Source organism: Canis lupus, chromosome 17 (genome assembly GCF_003254725.2).
Source record: "Canis lupus dingo isolate Sandy chromosome 17, ASM325472v2, whole genome shotgun sequence".
In the NCBI taxonomy this organism is placed as follows: Eukaryota; Metazoa; Chordata; class Mammalia; order Carnivora; family Canidae; genus Canis; species Canis lupus.
This window is the reverse complement of record NC_064259.1, coordinates 59,812,034-59,833,082: the sequence shown is the minus strand read 5'-3', so window position 1 is coordinate 59,833,082 and position 21,049 is coordinate 59,812,034. Positions and strand designations below refer to the sequence as shown.

At 38.2% G+C, this 21,049-nt stretch overlaps 1 protein-coding gene and 2 long non-coding RNA genes across 7 annotated transcripts in view; 1 reads left to right on the top strand and 2 right to left on the bottom strand.

Moving 5' to 3' along the window:
- LOC112664004 (uncharacterized) overlaps nucleotides 1–3,249 on the bottom strand; it is a 28,728-nt gene extending 25,479 nt beyond the window's left edge. For 2 of the 3 annotated variants that reach the window (XR_004806368.2, XR_004806369.2), the window contains exon 1: nucleotides 3,131–3,249. This is a non-coding gene — a long non-coding RNA (uncharacterized LOC112664004). The remainder of the gene's footprint in view (nucleotides 1–3,130) is intronic. The other variant, XR_007403138.1, reaches the window with a different exon arrangement.
- On the top strand, nucleotides 1,984–19,102 carry CTSS (cathepsin S). Of its 2 annotated transcripts, XM_025453117.3 has the most exons (8): nucleotides 1,984–2,207; nucleotides 3,148–3,271; nucleotides 5,104–5,226; nucleotides 6,282–6,431; nucleotides 9,956–10,183; nucleotides 11,697–11,862; nucleotides 13,197–13,299; nucleotides 18,645–19,102. In XM_025453117.3, exons 1-8 carry the CDS (start codon nucleotides 2,182–2,184, stop codon nucleotides 18,742–18,744), a joined length of 1,020 nt encoding a protein of 339 aa, XP_025308902.1. In that variant the 5' UTR covers nucleotides 1,984–2,181; the 3' UTR covers nucleotides 18,745–19,102. The 2 variants fall into 2 exon arrangements, with proteins under 2 accessions (XP_025308902.1, XP_025308903.1); XM_025453118.3 differs by lacking the exon at nucleotides 6,282–6,431 and having other exon boundaries at nucleotides 2,049–2,207.
- The window catches only part of LOC112664003 (uncharacterized), a 41,903-nt gene continuing 32,576 nt past the window's right edge, over nucleotides 11,723–21,049 (bottom strand). For both annotated transcript variants that reach the window (XR_003139460.3, XR_003139461.3), the window contains exon 5: nucleotides 11,723–11,903. This is a non-coding gene — a long non-coding RNA (uncharacterized LOC112664003). The remainder of the gene's footprint in view (nucleotides 11,904–21,049) is intronic.

Sequence of the window (21,049 nt, the reverse complement as noted above, 5' to 3'; positions counted from 1 at the left end):
ACTATTATCTCTACTTTCACATATGTTTAAAATATGTAAAAAAAATGTTAAAGCTAAATGACTACAAACCTGAAAATGTCTACTAACAGAAGACTCAATATGACATTGAGTCTCCCCAAATGTATATATTTATATGTATGTAATTCCATATACAGCAATGCAACTATATATATTGCAATTCAATATAAATACAAATTCAGCCATTCAAATAAAAAGTCTGATAAAATTTTTCAGAAAACTTGATAAACTGATTTAAAATTTTCACATGGAAAAGCTACGATGCACAAAATGCTAAGACAACTTTGAAAAAGGAAAACAAACATAAGAGTTACAGGGGTAACTTGTCCTACTAGACTTCAAAAGATTTACAAACCTTTTTAATTGGGGATCCCTGGGTGGCTCAGCGGTTGAGCACCTGCCTTTGGCCCAGGGCCTGACCCTGGAGTCCTGGGATCGAGTCCCACATCGGGCTCCCTGCATGGAGCCTGCTTCTCCCTCTGCCTGTGTCTCTTCTTCTCTCTCTCTGTATCTCACATGAATAAATAAAATCTTAAAAAAAAAAAAACCTTTTTAATTAAAAGTGTGTGTTATTGAAAGAGCAATAGAAAGAAAGCAAATTGGTGAGCTCAGAAACTGACCTTTGTATATATGGGAATTTGGTATATGATAGAGGTTTCCCATCACAATGGGAAAACAAATAAATAAGCTCCCTACTTCATATCATAAACAAAAACTAAATTCCAAATGAAATAAAGACCTAAAAGCAACGACCATAAAAAAGAAAAATATAATATTCTAAAACTATGAGGATTAAATGAGTGTATCTTTTTTACATTGGAATGAAAAAAATTTTCTTAAATAAGACCAAAAAAACATATATCAAAGGTAAAAGTGAATAAATTTTTCTACATCAATATTGTAAAATTTCATATAGAAAAAGTCAATATAAGCTAGATATCTATGAAAGACTGAGAGAAGATATTTTTAGGATATAAAACTGTTGAAGATTAGTAGCCAGAATATATATATATATAAAACTACAAAACACTAAGTAAAAGCAACAATACAATAGGAAAATGAACAAAACATATGAGGCATTTCACAGAAAACTCGAATGGTCCATGATGTGTGAAAAGATGTTCAACCTCATTAGTAATTAAGAATATGCAAATTATTTTTTAAATGCTAGTTCAGGGGATCCCTGGGTGGCTCAGCAGTTTGGCGCCTGCCTTTGGCCCAGGGTGTGATCCTGGAGACCTGGGATCGAGTCCCACGTCGGGCTTCCTGCATGGAGCCTGCTTCTCCCTCTGCCTCTCTCTCCCTCTCTCTCTCTCTCTGTGTATATCATGAATAAATTAAAAATCTTTAAAAAAAATAAAAATAAAATAAAAAAATAAAATGCTAGTTCATCTTACCCCTGCCTCTACTTAGCTAACCATTCTAACACTTAGATGTACCTAGGTATATTTTTCTTTCTATAAATAACCTAATACATATTACTATCCCTAAAGACATTTTGGGGACGCCTGGGTGGCTCAGCAGTTGAGTGTCTGCCTTCAGCTCAGGGTGTGATCCCTGGAGGAGTCCCGCATCAGGCTCCCTGCAGAGAGCCTGCTTTTCCCACTGCCTATGTCTCTGCCTCTCTTTCTGTGTTTCTCATGAATAAATAAAATCTTTAAAAAAAAAAAAAAAGACATTTTGAATTGATGAACCAAGGAATAGCTGAGTGAGCATGAGAGAGTAGTAGTGATGGATGGTCACAGGTTTTCATAGGAAATTCTGGAGGAAGCTGGATGATTCAGGAGCTTAATCCTAATCTCCTCATAAATAAATGTTTCCATCTGAAAATTGGTGTTTTGAGGTAAAGTGAATTATCAAAATGATGAGGGATTAAAGGGTAAATTGGCACTGCTCCTATTTTGCTGAGTTTGTTCTACTGATCTGCTCCACTGGGGGCTCTTTTTGACGGCTTACTGTACCCACTTTGTCTCCAAAACCATAAGGGTGAGGGCCAGAGATAGCTGATGTAGTTAAATTTTAAATGAAACTGAAATGAAAGTTCACTTCCTCATTGTGGATGTCTCATGTGACAAGCCTGATTTCTTTTTAAAGTCAATTTAACTGAAGTCTCTTTGCTGCCTTAAAATCTTTGGAGAGGATTCACCACCAGGCATTATTAGTATGGGAGCACCTGCAGGTTCTTTCATGTATGTACTGTTTGTTCTTTTTCTACTGTTTGATCTTTAAACCCTCTGTTTGTGTCTTTAGCTTGCTGTGCTTGCCAGGCTTTAAATCTTTGGTTTCAGGAAGTAAACTAAAATATTGTGCCATTCAATTTGCCTCTTCTTTTTTTGACTAAAAAGAATCTATTTTTGAAAAGTTAATGTCTGCTTACACATCTAAACCTGTGCCTGAAACATAACTTTCTTTGGAATATAATTTGAAGAATGACATGGCTAAAATTCCAGCTCTTTTGAATTTAAAATAAAACAGAAAATAGAATCCAGTTTGAGGGAGGTAGTCACTGAATTACTGTTAAAGTCTTTTTGTATTAAATATAGAAGTGGTGTTTTCAAAAATTTACTTAAGTGCTTCCTTTGAAGTGGGTATTTTCGTTATTGGAAAAATGACTTAAAAATTAAATGATTCTAGGATTTGAAAACGATACATAGGAGTTGTCTTTCAACTACCTCTAAATGTTGTGGATATATAAATAGACCAGTTAAGAAGAGCCCCTGTATTCAAAACTTATTTAGATAAACTGATTTTTCAGTTTGCCTTCCTCTTATGGATAGGGGTGTGTGTGACAATTTCCCTTGATTAGATTTGTTGGCAAATCCTGTAAAATCCCTGCCTCCCTCCCCTACCCAATTCCCCCTACCTTGGATGAAAGTTTGATATACTAGATATTAAGAAATTTCTGAAAATTACTTTTTAAAGCGCTACAAAGTATTGGAAGTGGTATTAGAGTCATAAATCTACCGTTACTCCCTGTGACAATAAATCACAGAAAGTTTCCTCTATAATTCTGATTTCTATTGTCCTTCTGACAGACTTTATGTTGCTATTTATTTTAATGAAAAAATATGGGCATAATATGTGCAGCTAACAACTATTCCTCTTATGTTACCTTTCCTTTAACACAAGGAAATGGCTAGTTGGGCTGCTTCCGTTGTGCTCCTATGCAGTGGCACAAGTACATAAAGATCCCACTCTGGATCATCACTGGAATCTCTGGAAGAAAACCTACAGCAAACAATACAAGGAAGAGGTTAGTGAGCAATTTGCTTTTACTCAAGTATTCTATGCTTTCTCCTCCTGAAACTTAGATTCTTATGAGCAATGTTTTCCATAAATGCTTACACACTCATTTCTTGCCAGATTCTATTCTTGGTACCAGAGAATATAGCAAGAAAAAAACAAAGTTCCTGTTTTTGTGGAACTCATATCTCAGCAGGCAAGACAGAAACTAAGTAAATAAATAAGCAGATATATAGTATGTTAGGTGGTGATAAGAGCAGTAGAGAAAAATAAAGCAAGACATTGGGGGTCTAGTGAGACCTAGAGCTGGCGGGCTCTGGGAAACGGCTGTGAGAGGTTCAGAGAGATTATTCACTATATATGATGGAATGCTTAAGGAAGCACCCTCATTGAAGGTTGAATTCTGGATGTGTGAGCTGAGAATTCATAGAAGTCAGGGAGCAAACAAAATCGTAACTCGAATGAACATTCCAGGCCAAGGGGGATAAAGTACATATTCAAGGACAAAAAGACCTTATTTCAGTCCTGGGCATATAGAAGCATTACCAGATGTTTTTTACTTTCAATTCCCACTTTGTACTTTTGTTTTTACTTCAATGCATACTCATTGGTTGTTGTTGTTTTAAAGATTTTATTTATTTATTCATGAGAGTAAATTTCTCTCTCTGTGAGAGAGAGAGAAGAGACATAGGCAGAAGGAGAGAGGCAGAGACATAGGCAGAGGAAGAAGCAGGCTCCCTTGTGGAGAGCCTGATGCAGAACTCAATCCCAGGACCCTGAGCAGAAGGCAGACGCTCAACCACTGAGCCACCTAGGTGCCTCTCAATGCATACTTACTGGTTTTTAAGATCTTAACCCTCGTGCTTCAAATAACTAAGTCCTATAACTATATCATATTTCTAAGCTTGGGGATGCCTGGCAGGCTCAGTCAGTAGACTCTTAATCACAACTATTAATGTCAGGGTCATTGAATTCAAGCCCCATGTTGGGCATAGTGCCTACTTAAAAAATTTACTTCTGAGGCCCAGCTGGCTGATTCAGTCAGTGGAGCAAGTAATTCTAAATCTTGGGATTGTAGGGTTGAGCCTCACATTGGGTATAGAGATTGCTTAAAAATAAAATCTCTAGGGACCCCTGGGTAGCTCCGTGGTTGAACATCTGCCTTCAGCTCAGGGCTGAAGGGTACCTGGATCCGGGATCTGGGATCTTTTAAAAAAATCTTTTAAAGAAATGTACTTTTTTAAAAATAAAGATTTTATTTATTTATTTATTTTAAAGATTTTATTTATTTATTCCTGAGAGACACAGAGAGGCAGAGACACTGGCAGAGGAAGAAGCAGGCTCCCCACAGGAGCCCAATGAGGGATTCCATCCTGGATCCTGGGATCACGCCCTGAGCTGAAGGCAGATGCTCAACCGCTGAGCCACCCAGGCTTCCCATTTTCTTAGTAGTGATGAATTTTACCCTCATCCAGTCCCCTTTAGAAACAGGCCTCTAATTTCAAAGTTAACTAGAGTTAGATGTTCAGTTAGCACCATTATCTGGTTAAATGAATACTATCTCTCTTTTTAATGACTCCAGTCCCTTGGAATGAATGAAAATTACTTTTGATTAGTATCCTACCTTTATAATTTATCTCAAAGTTCATATAATATAATGCTACTGCACACTTAATAAACTACAGTATAGTATAAACATGACTTTTCTATGCACAGGGAAACCAAAATCTTCATTTGATTAACTTTATTCTGATATTTGCTTTACCACCGTAGTCTGGAACTGAACCTCCAATATCTTTAACATATATGCCTGTGACTATGTTCTTCTTCCTTACATTTTAGAATGAGGAAGTAGCACGGCGTCTCATCTGGGAAAAAAATCTAAAATTTGTGATGCTTCACAATCTGGAACACTCAATGGGAATGCATTCATATGATCTAGGCATGAACCATCTGGGAGACATGGTAAGTAAATTACAAATAATCCTACTTTCATCTATGGGTAAGAATGATTTCCATTTCCCCAAAGACAATCTGAAGGTAAACAGCAAAGTAATGTGTGTGTGTGTGTGTGTGTGTGTGTACGAAGTTAGAAAACAGTAGAATTTAAGGACAGAAGAATTTGCAGATTTCTTGTTTAGTCCTACTGTGACCACCTTCCTTAATAAATTTTTTAGAGGAATATTTGAAACTCACAGGCTACTATTGCTTTTTGTTTTTTATTAATTCTAGAATGCATTGCCTAAATATTACTCACAATCTTTTAGAGTAAGTTACCATACTTAGGTACCTCTAAAGTGATAATTCAGTATGGTTCCACCTGCTTTCTTAATGAGGGAGTGTGGGTATTTAACATCACAAATACTCTCCATTAGTTTTTAGATTTTTTTCTACCCTACAAAACTTTACTGTTGAGACCAAAATTAAGAATCACAGTGCCTCTTGGAAGAGAACACCCCAGGTAGATTAAATTTCTATTTAAATGCAGGCATCTCTTTTGTAATTCTTTCTCAAAAGGAAAACCAGTTCAGTCCACTTTTTAAACAGCCCTTTTATAAAATTCGGCCTTGCTTTAAACCAAAAATCTGCCTTCCTGTAACTTCTAGTTTTTACTATTTTCTTCTTCCCAATGCCTGACTGGGTGCTAAGACAAAGTGTGAAAGAAATCCAGATAATTCCCCTATCAGACAGCAGTACCCATGTTGGTCACAACTACCACTAATTTTCTCAGTTGTTAAATATATTAAAAGTTACAGTTATTAGAATACTGAAAAGAGGGGTGTCTGGGTGGCTCAGTTGGTTAAGTGTCTGCCTTCCGCTCAGGTCATGATCCCAGGGTCCTGGGATGGCGTTGGGCTCCCTGCTCAGAGGGAAGTCTGTTTCTCCCTCTCCTTGTGCCCCTCTCTCCTGCCCATGCTCTGTCTCTCTCTTTCTCTCTCTCTCAAATAAATAAATAAAATCTTAAAAAAAGAAAAAGAATATTGAAAAGAAGGTCATAAGTGAATATATTTACCTTGTAGACTGGTGAAGAAGTGATATCTTTGATGGGTTCCCTGAGAGTTCCCAGCCAATGGCAGAGAAATGTCACTTATAGGTCAAACTCTAATCAGAAATTGCCTGATTCTGTGGACTGGAGAGAGAAGGGCTGTGTTACTGAAGTGAAATACCAGGTGAGTATTGTCATCCCAGGCTTCTGTACCCCAGGAAGAGTTTCTTTTCTGTCAATACTTAGTCTAGCTACATAATTTGGCAGTGGAATCTCCCTTATGTTCTTTCTTTATTCTTTTTTTAATTTTATTTATTTATTCATGAGAGACATACAGAGAGAGAGAGAGGCAGAGACACAGGAAGAGGGAGAAGCAGGCTCCATGCAGGGAGCCCGACATGGGACTCGATCCCGGGACTCCAGGACCACACCCTGGGCTGAAGGCGGCGCTAAACCGCTGAGCCACCTGCGCTGCCCCCCCACCCCACACCCCCTTATGTTATTTCTAATGATTTTTCTTATTCTTGTCTTCCCAACTAAATTTTATTTATTTATTTATTTAAGATTTTTTTAAAAAATTTATTCACGAGAGATACAGAGAGGCAAAGGCACAGGCAGAGGGAGAAGCAGGCTCCATGCAGGAAGCCCGATAGGGGACTTGATCCCTGTACCTCGGGATCACGCCCTGAGCCAAAGGCAGACACTCAACCACTGCGCCACCGAGGCGTCCTGTCCCAACTAAATTTTAAATTGTAAATTCCTGGGGATCCCTCGGTGCCTCAGCAGTTTGGCGCCTGCCTTTGGCCCAGGGCACGATCCTGCCCTGGCATGGAGCCTGCTTCTGCCTCTCTCTCTCTCTCTCTCTCATAAATAAATAAATAAATAAATAAATAAATAAATAATCTTTAAAGAAAAATAAATAAATTGCAAATTCCTGAGGACAATGACCACATATCATACTTTAATGTATTTTCCACCGTTTAATCCTTGTTTTGTCTTACTGTGGCCACTTTCCTTAACATGTTTTTTAGGGGAATATTTGAAACTCACAGGCTACTATTTCTTTTGTTTTTTATTAATTCTAGAAAACATTGCCTAAAGATTACTCACAATCCTTTAGGGTAAGTTACCAAACTTATATAAATCTAAATTGATAGAACACCAATGGTTACAGCCACATTAGATAAAACTATGAACTGAGCAAATAGAGTTCTTTAAGGCAGACTTTTAGTGCTCATACTATCCATCAACTGCACTGGACCTTTCACCAAGCCAATTGCTTGAGAAACAGTATTGTGTGTGAGAGCGTATCGATCAGGAGGTTTCTTCCTCCATTTCAGTGTTGAAAGAGAGGAGAAACCTAGAGCTGAGAGTAGCCTATAAATTGTACCAGTCAAGTAAACTCATGACTACGCTTGCATTGTTACAATAAGAAATACAGTACAGTTTTTAAAAATTTGTTCCTGTTTTTGTATATCCGTTAGTTTGCTTTAAGGGGTGCTTGGGTGGCTTAGTTGGTTAAGCATCTGACTCTTGAGCTCAGCTCAGCTCTTGATCTCAGAGTCATGAGTTCAAGACCCAGGTAGGGCTCTACACTGGGTATAGAGCCTACTTAAAAAAAAAAAGGGATCCCTGGGTGGCGCAGCGGTTTGGCGCCTGCCTTTGGCCCAGGGTGCGATCCTGGAGACCCGGGATCAAATCCCACGTCGGGCTCCCGGTGCATGGAGCCTGCTTCTCCCTCTGCCTGTGTTTCTGCCTCTCTCTCTCTCTCTCTCTTTGTGTGTGACTATCATAAATAAATAAAAAAAATTAAAAAAAAAAGCAGCAAAAATCCTCAATTAGTTAGAGATAACTAAGGGCAAAACACATGCATCACCTCAGAGGTCAGGATAAGGGAGAGGAATCTAAGTGTTCTAAGCAGTATCCCCTGGCTGGTGACCAATGAAGAAAGTAAAAATTTTTTATTAGAGTTCAATTTGCCAACATACAGCATAACACCCAGTGCTCATCCGGCCAAGTGCCACCCTCAATACCCATCACCCAGTCACCCCAACCCCCCGCCCACTTCCCCTTCCACTACCCCTTGTTCATTTCCCAGAGTTAGGTGTCTCTCATGTTTTGTCACCCTCACTGATATTTTCACTCATTTTCTCTCCAAGAAAGTAAAATTTAAGAAGTAAATGGACTGCCAGTATCTTATTCTTTTCTACCTAGATATTTTTCTTGTAATTAGTTTTGGGTTTCTTATTAGAGCTTCTCTAAAATAAAAACTTGGGAGCAGCCCAAGTGGCTCAGCGGTTTAGCGCTGCCTTCAGCCTAGGGCGTGATCCTGGAGACCAGGGATCGAGTCCCATGTCAAGTTCCCTGCATGGAGACTGCTTCTCCCTCTGCCTGTGTTTCTGCCTCTCTCTCTGTCTCTCATGAATAAATAAAATAAAATAAAATAAAAGCTTGGGGACACCTGGCTGGCTTAGTCAGTAGGAGCATGCAACTCTCAACATCAGAATCATGCATTCAAGCCCCATGTTGGGCATAGAGCCTACTTTAAAAGATAAAGTAAAATAAAATGGAAGTTTGGGGGAAAAAAAAGAAAGTTTGGGAAGATCCAATGCATGTTTAGGTGTTAACTATAAATAATTTAACAAGGGACAGCCTGAGTGGCTCGGCGGTTTAGCACCTCCTTCAGCCCAGCACATGATCCTGGGGACCTGGGATCGAGTCCCACCTTGGGCTCCCTGCATGGAGCCTGCTTCTCCCTCTGCCTGTGTCTCTCTCTATGTCTCTCATAAATAAATAAATAAATAAATAAATAAATAAATAAATAAATAAATAACTTAACGAGCTCCTTTCTCTGCATGCTTGCATTTTAATGGGTGATTTTGCTTAAACCGAAAACAAAATCAGGGGCACGTGGGTGGCTCAGTGGTTGGGCGTCTGCCTTCAACTCAGGTCGTGATCCTGGGATGGAGTCCCGCATCAGGCTTCCTGCTCAGCAGGGAACCTGCTTTTCCCTCTGCCTATGTTTTTGCCCCTCTCTGTGTCTCTCATGAATAAATAAATAAATAAAATCTTTTAAAAAATCAAATTAAATTTGCTTCCTTTGGGTAGAGAACAAGGTGGAATGAAGGAAGATCTGAATTAGAACAATTATGATAGGGCTCTGGACCTTTTTTTAACTAAAGCAGCTTTGTGTTTTTCTGTTTGTTTATGCTTCCCTGTAAAAGATCTTTGATCAAAAAATTATGAAGCTAAAAATGTTTGAAAAGATTTAACCTTATATTTTCAGGCCTTATTTGACAAGAGAAAGGGTATTTTAGGTCAAGAGAATCATCCTAGCTCCTCTCAAAATCACTGTACTGTAGATGACAGTCTACCTCATTTATAGGTAAAGATAGCTGGGATCTAGCACATGCTCAGTAAGTACTGTTTCTTTTTTTTTTTTTTTTTTTTTTAGTAAGTACTGTTTCTTAATATATTTGACCACGGCAATTATGCTTTGAGCTCAGCCATTTGCAAATCTCTATCAATATTGGACCTTGTTCTGAGAAGAGAACAATCAAGTATTTAGTCTTCATGTCCATGTCTAAGAAATGAAGAAATTGTAATGGGGGAGGAGCTGACATGTGTTGGGAGGTGCCCAGTTTGTGTTATAGAAGTCTTCCTTACTGACTTTTTATGATTGTCTTTGTGACTTTGTCTCTATTTTAGGGTTCTTGTGGTGCTTGTTGGGCTTTCAGCGCTGTGGGGGCCCTGGAAGCACAACTGAAGCTAAAAACAGGAAAGCTGGTGTCTCTGAGTGCACAGAACTTGGTAGATTGCTCAACTGAAAAATATGGGAATAAAGGCTGCAATGGCGGTTTCATGACAACTGCTTTCCAGTATATTATTGATAACAACGGCATTGATTCAGAAGCTTCCTATCCCTACAAAGCCATGGTATGTCACAAACTTTTTGTGCTAATCTATGACTTTATGCTATCCCTTACTAGCTGAACTAAACTCACAACCAAGCCAATTGCTTGAGAAGCAGTGTATGAAAATCCTGATCAGGAATTCTTATATTTTTGAGAGTTTTCTTCCTTATTCAATAGTCTTAATTTATCAGAGACAGAATGGTTTTAAGCAAGTAGAATTCATGCTTAAAGAAATGGATTTTCAATAAACCTCAGAATTCTCTGTCTACCTGGCATTTTAACTTGTTTTTCCTACGGCCTCCCATGCTCAACCTTATTCTCAGATCATTGACAACATCAATCTTCTACCAAAACACTAACTACATAATGCTGTCTTCTTCCTCTTCACAAGCTCATGACATATTTTATTAAATTAATATATCCATATTACAGAAAATTTAGAAAAGATAAAAAATACCACTCCAAAACCTACCTTAACCACCATTGTTTTGGTTTATTTCTTTCAAGTTCTTTTTCTTATTAAGCATTTAAAAGGATGCACAACAAAAGTGAATTTATAACCTCTTTTCCTTTTTTTTTTTTTTTTTTTAAGATTTTACTTATTTATTCATGAGAGACACAGAAAGAGACAGAGAGAGGCAGAGGGAGAAGCAGGCTCCATGCAGGGAGCCTGACACAGAACTCGATCCCGGGTCCCCAGGATCACACCCTGGGCCGAAGGTGGCGCTAAATCGCTGAGCCACCCAGGCTACCCCTATAACCTCTCTTTTCCTATGAAAATATACTCTCTAAATGTTTTTCAGATTACATGGTCTTTATAAACCTTCATTTAAACAGCAGATCATCAGGGGATCCCTGGGTGGCTCAGCAGTTTAGCACCTGCCTTTGGCCCAGGGCGTGAACCTGGAGTCCTGGGATCGAGTCCCACGATGGGCTCCCTGCATGGAGCCTGCTTCTGTGTCTCTGCCTCTGTGTCTCTCATGAGTAAATAAATAAAAAAATTCTTTAAAAAAAACTGCAGATCATCTTGCAGGCATTATATTATCAAAAATATTTTAAAGTTCTAAGAGCACCTGGGTGGCTTAGTGGTTGAATGTCTGCCTTTGGCTCAGGGTGTGATCCCGGGGTCCTGGGATCTCATCCCACATCAGGCTCCCCACAGGGAGCCTGGTTTTCACGAATAAATAAATAAAATCTTTTTAAAAAGATTTTAAAGTTCTAGTATAGAGTTTATGATCTTTACATAGTATACACCCATAATCCACTTGAGAGTCTGAGGGACTTTATGATGCATGCATGAAGATGTTCACAATTTAAAACAATATAATAGTTACGTATTTCCTCTATTACTGGTGAAACATTGAACTGTTTTGGAAGATTTTATTTTTCTTTCTTTAAAAGGAGGAAGGAAACTTAGACATTTGAAAAACTAAATTAGGAAAGAAAACATATTTGAAATCCAGACTTAGGATGTTGGTGATTTATAAAGGAAGTTGAAATATACTTCTTTATCTGATTTATACCTTTTTTTGCAGAATGGAAAGTGCAGATATGACTCAAAAAAGCGAGCTGCCACATGTTCAAAGTATACTGAACTTCCCTTTGGCAGTGAAGATGCCTTAAAAGAAGCTGTGGCCAATAAAGGACCTGTGTCTGTGGCTATAGATGCGAGCCACTATTCTTTCTTCCTGTACAGAAGTGGTAAAAACTCTGATATATTATCCTTTTGTTATATGCTGCCCCTGCATCACAAGAAAGAATATTATCATTCCCCATCACCTCAACTCTGAGTGTTCAGGTTAAACAAAATCCTCCATTTCACATATATGTTTTAATACCCGGTTTTAATTAGTAAAGTAATACTCATCAAAACTTACTACTACTACATGCCAAGTACTATGATAAATTCTTTCTCTGCATTGTCTTATTTAATCCTCATAATAACCCTTATTTACAGATGAACAAGTCTTAGACAGTTAATTTGCCTAAAGTCATATAGTCTGGAAGTGATCAGCTAGCTAGGATTAGAAACCATGTTACTTTGACTCCAGACCCTGGGCTCCTAACTCCTGTAGCCACTGTGCACTGTAGGTATAGTATTGCAGTATACAAGGAGAACACCCACCAGTGTTAGAGCATTGTGTTAAACAAAGTAAATGGGGGATCCCTGGGTGGCTCAGTGGTTTAGCGCCTGCCTTCGGGCCCAGGGCTTGATCCTGGAGTCCCAGGATCAAGTCCTGCATCGGGCTCCCTGCATGGAGCCTGCTTCTCCCTCTGCTTGTGACTCTGCCTCTCTCTCTCTCTGTTTCTCATGAATGAATAAATAAAATCTTTAAATAAATAAATAAATAAATAAATAAATAGCTATACTGATTAAAAAAAAAATCTCACCCTAAAGATCATTTCATCTAGGAAAGCATAAAAATATAGAGAATAAACAAGTTAGGAATATATACAAAGAAATACAGTAATTGAAGAGTCAATTATATTGACTCTGTTATATAGAGATCTAAGTTAAAAATAATTAGAAAAAGGGGGTTCCTGAGTGTCTCAATTGGTTAAATGTCCAACTCTTGATTTCAGCTCAGGTCATGATCTGAGAATAGTGAGACTTAGCCCTGTGTCAGGATGTACGTGCTCAGCACAGAGTCTGCTTGAGATTCTCTCTCTCCCTCTGCCCCTCGTACTGCTCATGGTCACTTGAGAGCTCTCGCTCTCTCTTAAATAATAAATAAATAAATAAATAAATAAATAAATAAATAAGATCCTTAAAAAATTAGATAAAAGTAGCTGTTTATCAAAGATTTCCAAGGGAGCTGTGATTGAACTGATACCAAACTTGGCAAGAAAACTGACAAATACAGCATTGATGGCAAAGAATTATGAACTCTAGTTTAATGAGAGTATATGTTTCTAAAATTATAATTTAACTTACCATGTATATAAAATAGTCTACTAAAAGCAATAGCATTTTCAAATGTCCTTCATTGCCACATACCATTCACTCTTTTTCTTCACCTGTATTTTATTCTCAGGTGTCTACTATGAACCATCCTGTACTCAGAATGTGAATCATGGAGTATTAGTGGTTGGCTATGGTAACCTTAATGGGAAAGACTACTGGCTTGTGAAAAACAGGTAATATATTTGCACTTTAATGTATATTTAATTAAAATAAGGAATTCAAAGGAGCTTCAAAAAATACATTCCTAAGATTATGATGATGAGGATCATGATAATGACAATGATAAACATTTATAGCTTCTTATAAAGTGACATTCTAAATTTATTACTCAGTGCCCCTATTTCTTCACTTCCTATTCTGGCTTCAGTAGTTTGTTTTCATGATTTATCTTCTAGAATATTTGATAATTCTTTCTCAGTCTCCTTTATAAATATCTATTCCTTTGCTCAGCCCCTAAATATTGGTCTTTCCTCCAGGGCTCCATCCTTTCCCCAGGACACTCCTCCTCCTCCCCTCCCCCTTATCCCCTCCTCTTCTTCCTCCTCTTCCTTCTTCTTCTTCTACTTAAGATTTTATTTATTTATTTCAGAGAGAGCAGAGAGCACAAATGGGCGTGAACTGGGTGTGTCTCTGCCTCTGTGTCTCTCATGAGTAAATAAATAAAAAAATCTTAAAAAAAAAAACTGCAGATCATCTTGCAGGCATCATATTATCAAAAATATTTTAAAGTTCTAAGCATTTAGAACTCCCGTGGGAGCGGGAGTGGGGAGGCAGAGGGAGAGGGAAAAGCAGACTCCCTGCTGAGCAGGCAGCCCAATGCAGGGCTCTACCCCAGGACCCTGGGATCATGACATGAGCTGAAAGCAGAAACAACCAACTGAGCTACCCAGGCACCCTGCTCATTATTCTTCTTAGCCTACATTTTTCCTGGGTACTATCACTCCATTCTTAGGATTTTAGCTATAACCTATATGCTGATAGCTTTCAAATCTCAGCTCTAGCTCTATCCTCTGCCCTGAAATTTGGACTTATTTATCTGGACATATCCATTTCTATGCATCTTAGTTTCTCCAAATTCAATATGTCCAAAGAATTCAGAACCCTCTCTACCCTATTGTCCTCCCCAGAACTTCCTATATCACTAAATGGCAATAACACACAACAAAGTCACTCAATTAGATACTATGGATTTGTTGTAGGCCCCTCCAGATCTAATCAAGCAACAAGTCAAACTAGTTTTACATGTATCTGTCCTTGCTTCTGTCCCCTCTCCATTTCTTCCATTATTGCTTTGGTACAGATGTCTCTTGCCCAAACTATTCCTATAGCCTTCAAACTGGTCTCCTTTACTCTTAAGCCCATCTTTTGTACTGCTTCCAAACTGGTTTGTTTCAAATATGACAAACTGGGCTTATACCTGTTCTACAGAGTACCATTTGATATAAAATTAATGTTCCCTAGTAGAGAAGACAAGTCATCTATGTTGTGGTCCCTGCCTGCCCTGCCAGGCTCAATTGCTGGCACTTATTTCACACTTTTCTTTCCAGTTAAATTGAACTCTACACAGAGTTCCCATATATATCATTTTACCTTTAATATCTTCATATCTTGGTTATACTGTTCTCTTTGCCTGGAGTATTCTTTTTCCTCACTTGGTTTATTCCTCCTTTTCCTTTAAAACCAGCTAAGGCATTCTCCATACCAGAAATTTCCCTTTAAATCCTTGGGCTAGTAAAATGTCTTTTTCCTATGCTCCCCAAATGTCTTATGCATACTGGAGTATTTTATACATTATATTTAAAATGTATATTTACCTATCTATCCCTCTAATATTCTGTATGCCCCTTTTGGGTAAAGATTTGTATTGTCTTTGTATCCTTAGCACAATATATGGCACACAAAAAAGATGGTAGTATTTGTATGGCCTATTGGGAAGTAGTTGAGGGATACAACATCCTGGTTCACTTGTAATCTATTCACAGCACTGATAAGCTTGGGCCTGGACCAGTGATAACATTTTTATATGAAGCATTATTTTTTCACTTACATCTTTTCTCTTGTCTGGTTCCTACAGTATATTGTTTGTATATGTTTTCTTTTTTTTAAGATTTTATTTATTTATTCATGAGAGACACAGAAGGAGAGAGAGGCAGAGACACAGGCAGAGGGAGAAGCAGGCTCCATGCAGGGAGCCTGACGTGGGACTCGATCCTGTGTCTCCAGGATCAGGCCCTGGGCTGAAGGCAGCACTAAACCACTGAGCCACCAGGGCTCCCTGTATATGTTTTCTTGTTGACTTCCCATCTCTACTGAAACCGCTCTTCTTGAAGACCATTTATATCTTTTAATGTTTAAATTCAAAACCTATTTTCAGCACTTATTCAGTTGATGAGAATTTACTAGGCATCTACAATGTGATGGCATTATCCAAGCCCTGGAGATACAAAAATTAATGAGAAATCATCCTGTTCCAAAGAAGCTCACATGACAGTCCAGTGGGGAATTAGATATATTTTAACAATAAAATACAACCCATCATGATATAATGATAGACGTCTCTCAATGGCTACGGGGCCATGGATGAAGAGATGCCTAAATGCCTAAAAGTTTCACAGAGAAGGCACTAGTTACTTGCATTAAGTTTTCAGATGAGTGGAATTGCTCACGTGTTAGGAGGAAAATAAATTGCCCAATCACCCAAAAAGGATATGTAATAGCACAGAAATGTGAAAAATTTCTCTTCTTTATAAACTCTCTGCTGTATTTATTTCTTTGGCATCTATGACATAACACTATCCTGACTCATTTTGCTATATTAGTTTTAGCCTCATTTCTTATTTTCTTCCACCTGTCCCTTATGCTCCAGCTCCAGCTGTACTAAAACAAACTCATCTGCAACTTGAGTTTCAACTACTGCCACTATGTGAATGATACCAAATTCACAATCTCTAAAACTAACCTCTCTACTAAGCAACAACCTTCCATGTCCAACTTCCAACTTGACAGCTTTAGCGAAAAATCCAAATTTCCAGAGCATCTGGGTTGGCTCAGTCAGTTAAACAACTGACTCTTGGTTTCAGCTCAGGTTGTGGTCTCATGGGTCATAAGATCAAGCTCTGCACCCCCAACTCCATGCCCAGTGGGAGTCTGCTTGAAGATTCTCTCCCTTTGCCCCTCCCCACTATGTGTGCATGCTATCTCTCTCTCAAATAAATAAATCTTAAAAAAAATCCAAAATTCCCACCTGCCTACCCTATGACTCACAACACACACACACACACACACACACACACGCACATGCACGCACACACTCTCTCTCTCTCAACAAGTCTAATTCAAATTCCCTCTCTCCTTCCATGTAAACTCCCATTCCATCCTCCACCCCTCAAAAGTATTTTAGAACAATCCCAAGGGAAAAATCACTCCCTGTTTTGAGTAATTCATCACCATCTTCATGTTATCAAAGCCTTGGTATCATCTTAGACTCTTTTTTTTTCTCCCTCAATCCACAAGCCTTATTCATTTGGCCTTTGAACCATATTTTATACTTCTTTCTATTCCTGTTCCAATTCAGATTTCACTGTCACCCAGCTATGGAAGTAAATTTTTAAAATATAGATCATGTAAACCTATTTTCAAAAATTTTAAATAGTTTACCATTATCATCATAATGAAGTCCAAATGCCCAGCCAGGCATTCAAGATTCTCCATCATCTAGTTTCCAGCATAGCTCTCTAGACTTTTCTTTCCCTATGTTCTCATGCCTCCATATTTACACTCTGGCCACAGTGAACTACTTACTCATCATTCCCTAAGCTTATAGGCATTTAGCTATTACTACTTATTTACTTGTGCTGTTTCATCTTCCTGAAATGCCCTTAAAGCCCATTGCTGCCTACCAAAATCCCAATTGTTAATGGTGAAGTGGGCACTGTCATGCATTCTAGTGGAAGAATAAATTGTTACAATCCTTCTTGAAAGCAATATGAATCAAGAACGTTTTAACTATTCACATTCTTTGTCCAATTTTTTCTCATTTCTTGGAATCTATATGAGGAAAATAATCCTAAACATGGGGAAACTTCATACCCAACTTATGTAAATTGTAGCATTCATTCATTCTTCTTTGATAGTGAAAACCAGTAAGCAACCAAGAATGTCTAACAGTAGGGACAATATTAAACTATTACACAATCAAGCCCATGTATTAGGAATTATATTTACTCAGATTATATTTACTCATGCCAGATGTTAATAATGATTATCTTTTTCTACCTTTATGTATTTTCAAAAATCTTTAACAAGTATCATTACTTTTAGAATGAAAAAACCTCACTAAAAATTCTATTCATTCTTAAAACCTATCTCACATGCTATCTCCTCCATATTCCATTAATTTACTCAGAATTGTTTCTCTAAATTCTAAGCTTTAGAAATGCCTTATAAATTCTAGCTATTTCTGTAAAATATGCTCCATCACTAGAATATAAACTTCTTAAAGGTAGAATAGTCTCTTATTCATTTTTGCATCTTTATTCATACCTTGATTCAACAAACATATACTGAGTATTTACCAAGTGACAGAGTGCCAAGCAGATTTGGCAATGAAAAATACAGCCTTTTTATCATCCTTTGAGTTACCCATAGTCTTATAGAGTCAGAAAAACAGATAGTTGCATGTACTGAACATTGCAATAGAATGTGATAAACATTAAGAGTGTAGAAGCACAGAAGAGTACTTGGCCTAACCTGGGAAGTCAGGAAAGGCCTTTTTAGCTAGGTTATTTGAATGAGTATTAAAAGACAAGGGCAGCCCGGGTGGCTCAGTGGTTTAGCACACTAAATACTCAGTAAGTAGAGGTGGCTATGTTTGCTATTATCCAAGTTTGAGTACATTTGATTGGACTCAAGTAGAGTCCATCCCCTTTTTAAAAAAATACAGCCTTGGGCAGCCCGGGTAGCTCAGCAGTTTAGTGCCACCTTCGGCCCAGGGCGTGAGCCTGGAGACCAGGGATCGAGTCCTGCGTCCGGCTCCCTGCATGGAGCCTGCTTCTCCCTCTGCCTCTCTCTCTCTCTCTCTCTATCTGTGTCTCTCATGAATAAATAAATTAAAATCTTAAAAAAAGGGGGGGATCTAAGTTTGATAGAAAATAATAACCTATGGTCCTGTTATGCAAAAACATTTAGAGGTGGGGCCTTGGAAAGAACAATAACACCCTTTCCCTGCAGAAAGTGTATTTACAAAGTAGGACGATTAAAGGTTTGGGTTGGAATTTATATTGTTTTCCTTAGGTATTAAGTCTATTCATCAATATAGCACTAAAGCCTTCCAAACTATCCTTTGAAAATTGCCTAAAAGCCCTGGGGAAATTGTTATACTATTTTGTTCTAATTTTGTTTTGTAGCTTAGCTTTTCATATATAATCACTTTAGGAGAAAAACAATCTAGGAGATAAAAAGTTGATAATGTGATTTGATTATATTCATTTGTAATTTTGTGTTATTTCTTTTTCTAAAGCTGGGGCCTCAACTTTGGTGACCAAGGATATATTCGGATGGCAAGAAACAGTGGAAATCACTGTGGGATTGCTAGTTATCCCTCTTACCCAGAAATCTAGACCTCTTCATTTTATAACAAGTCCAAAAAATTGAAACACTTTCTCTTAATTTAATTTTACCTGCTATAATAGTAAAAATAAATGTGTCATGACCATTGTATATGTGCTCTACTAACAGAATATATAGTTTGGTTCTCTATTTTTTTAACTTTGAAGATATTGGAAAATATTTGCTACATAAGTTAATAATGCGCTATAGATATAACTGTATGAGAATTGGTCAACCTAAGAAATCTGTCATGTTTGTTTTGTCACCATCTTGTTTTACATGCTTTGTCATTTTAAGTTCCCTTATGTCCTTTCCCTTTTGTAATATGATGGCATATAAACGCTCAATAAATATCTCTTTTCAACTTTGTATCATTACCCACATACCATTCTTTTCTTATCCTTAGGTAACTATTTTAATCTATCATGTAAATTGGGGATGTAAATTGTAGTATGCTGGTGAAGGGCTCTGGCAACTTTCATGAAGACACTACTAGATTATTAATATCCTAAGGGCTCAGATTATATTGTTGCACATTAAAGGATTCAGTAATTTTTTTAAGGTAGACAAATACTTAAGACACAATCTGTTTTCAAGAACTTTAGAAGAATAATTTTAATGATCATAAAATACTAATTCAAATTATTTTTACCTAGTCACAGGAATTTGGCCAGAATCTTTTGGGGGCAAATAATTAAGCCAACCTGAACAAAATAACCAAACTGCATCTTATTTAAAATAGTCCATTACTGGAGCACCTGGATGGCTCCGTCAATTAAGTGTCCTACTCTTGACCTCAGCTCGGGTCTTGATCTCAGGGTTGGGGAGTTGAGGCCCTGCACTGGGCTTCACGCTGGGTGCAGAGCCTACTTAAAAAAAAAAAAAAAAGTCCATTACTGATATTTTTTTTTTAATTTTTTTTATTTATTTATGATAGTTACAGAGAGAGAGAGAGAGGCAGAGACACAGGCAGAGGGAGAAGCAGGCTCCATGCACCGGGAGCCCGATGTGGGATTCGATCCCGGGTCTCCAGGATCGCGCCCTGGGCCAAAGGCAGGCGCCAAACCGCTGCGCCACCCAGGGATCCCCATTACTGATATTTTTAATCTAACTCAGATTGAGCTTCCTTCCAACTGCTCTAGAATAGTAGACAGATTCTGAAGATGCAGTAAGAACTTTATATTTGGGGGCACCTGGGTGACTCAGTCAGTTAAATAACTGACTCTTGATTTCAGTTCAGGTCATAATCTCAGGGTTGTGAGATGGAACCCCAAGATGGGCTCTTTGCTGGGTTGGAGCCTGCTTAAGTAAGATTCTCTCTTTTCCTCTCCGTCCAGCCTTTCTACTTCTAAAAAATAAATAAATAAAATTTATTAAGTTCATGCCTATGACATGAAAAATGTGTGAGATGATATAGTTTATCTTAAATGAACTTAAACTAATTTCACTATATTTGGTTCCTTCTCCATAAATAATTTTTTAAAGATATTTATGTACTTATTTATTTATTTGAGAGAGAGATGGAGAGGGTGTGTGCATGAGCTAGAGGAGAGGCAGAAGGGAAGGGAAAGGAAGAGGGAAAGAACCTCACGTAGACTCCCCACTGAGCCCAGAGCTCCATGCGGGGTTCAATCTCACTATCCCCAGATCATGACCTGAACTGAAACCAATAGTTAGATGCTCAACCAACAGAGCCACCCAGGGGCCCCCATAAAGAACATTTTTTTAAAGATTTATTTATTGGGGATCCCTGGGTGGCTCAGCGGTTTGGCGCCTGCCTTTGGCCGGCGGCGGGATCCTGGAGTCCGGGCATGGAGCCTGCTTCTCCCTCCTCCTGTGTCTCTGCCTCTCTCCCTCTATGTCTATTATAAATAAATAAGTAAATAAATCTTAAAAAAAAAAAAGATTTATTTATTTATTTATGATAAGTAAATAAATCTTTAAAAAAAGATTTATTTATTTATTTATGATAGACATAGAGAGAGAGAGAGGCAGAGACACAGGAGGAGGGAGAAGCAAGCTCCATGCCGGGAGCCCAACGCCGGACTCGATCCCGGGACTCCAGGATCGCACCCCGGGCCAAAGGCAGGTGCCAAACCGCTGAGCCACCCAGGGATCCCCCATAAAGAACATTTTAAAGAGCAAGAATTGCTAACTGTAAAAACAGGAACATAATATAAAACTACCATCTAAAGTGTAGAGAAACTGAGCCTCATGGCTCAGTTGGTTAAGTGTCTGCCTTCGGCTCAGGTCATGATCCCGGGGTCCTGAGATCAAGCCCCACATCCAGCTCCTTGCTCAGTAGGGAGTCTGCTT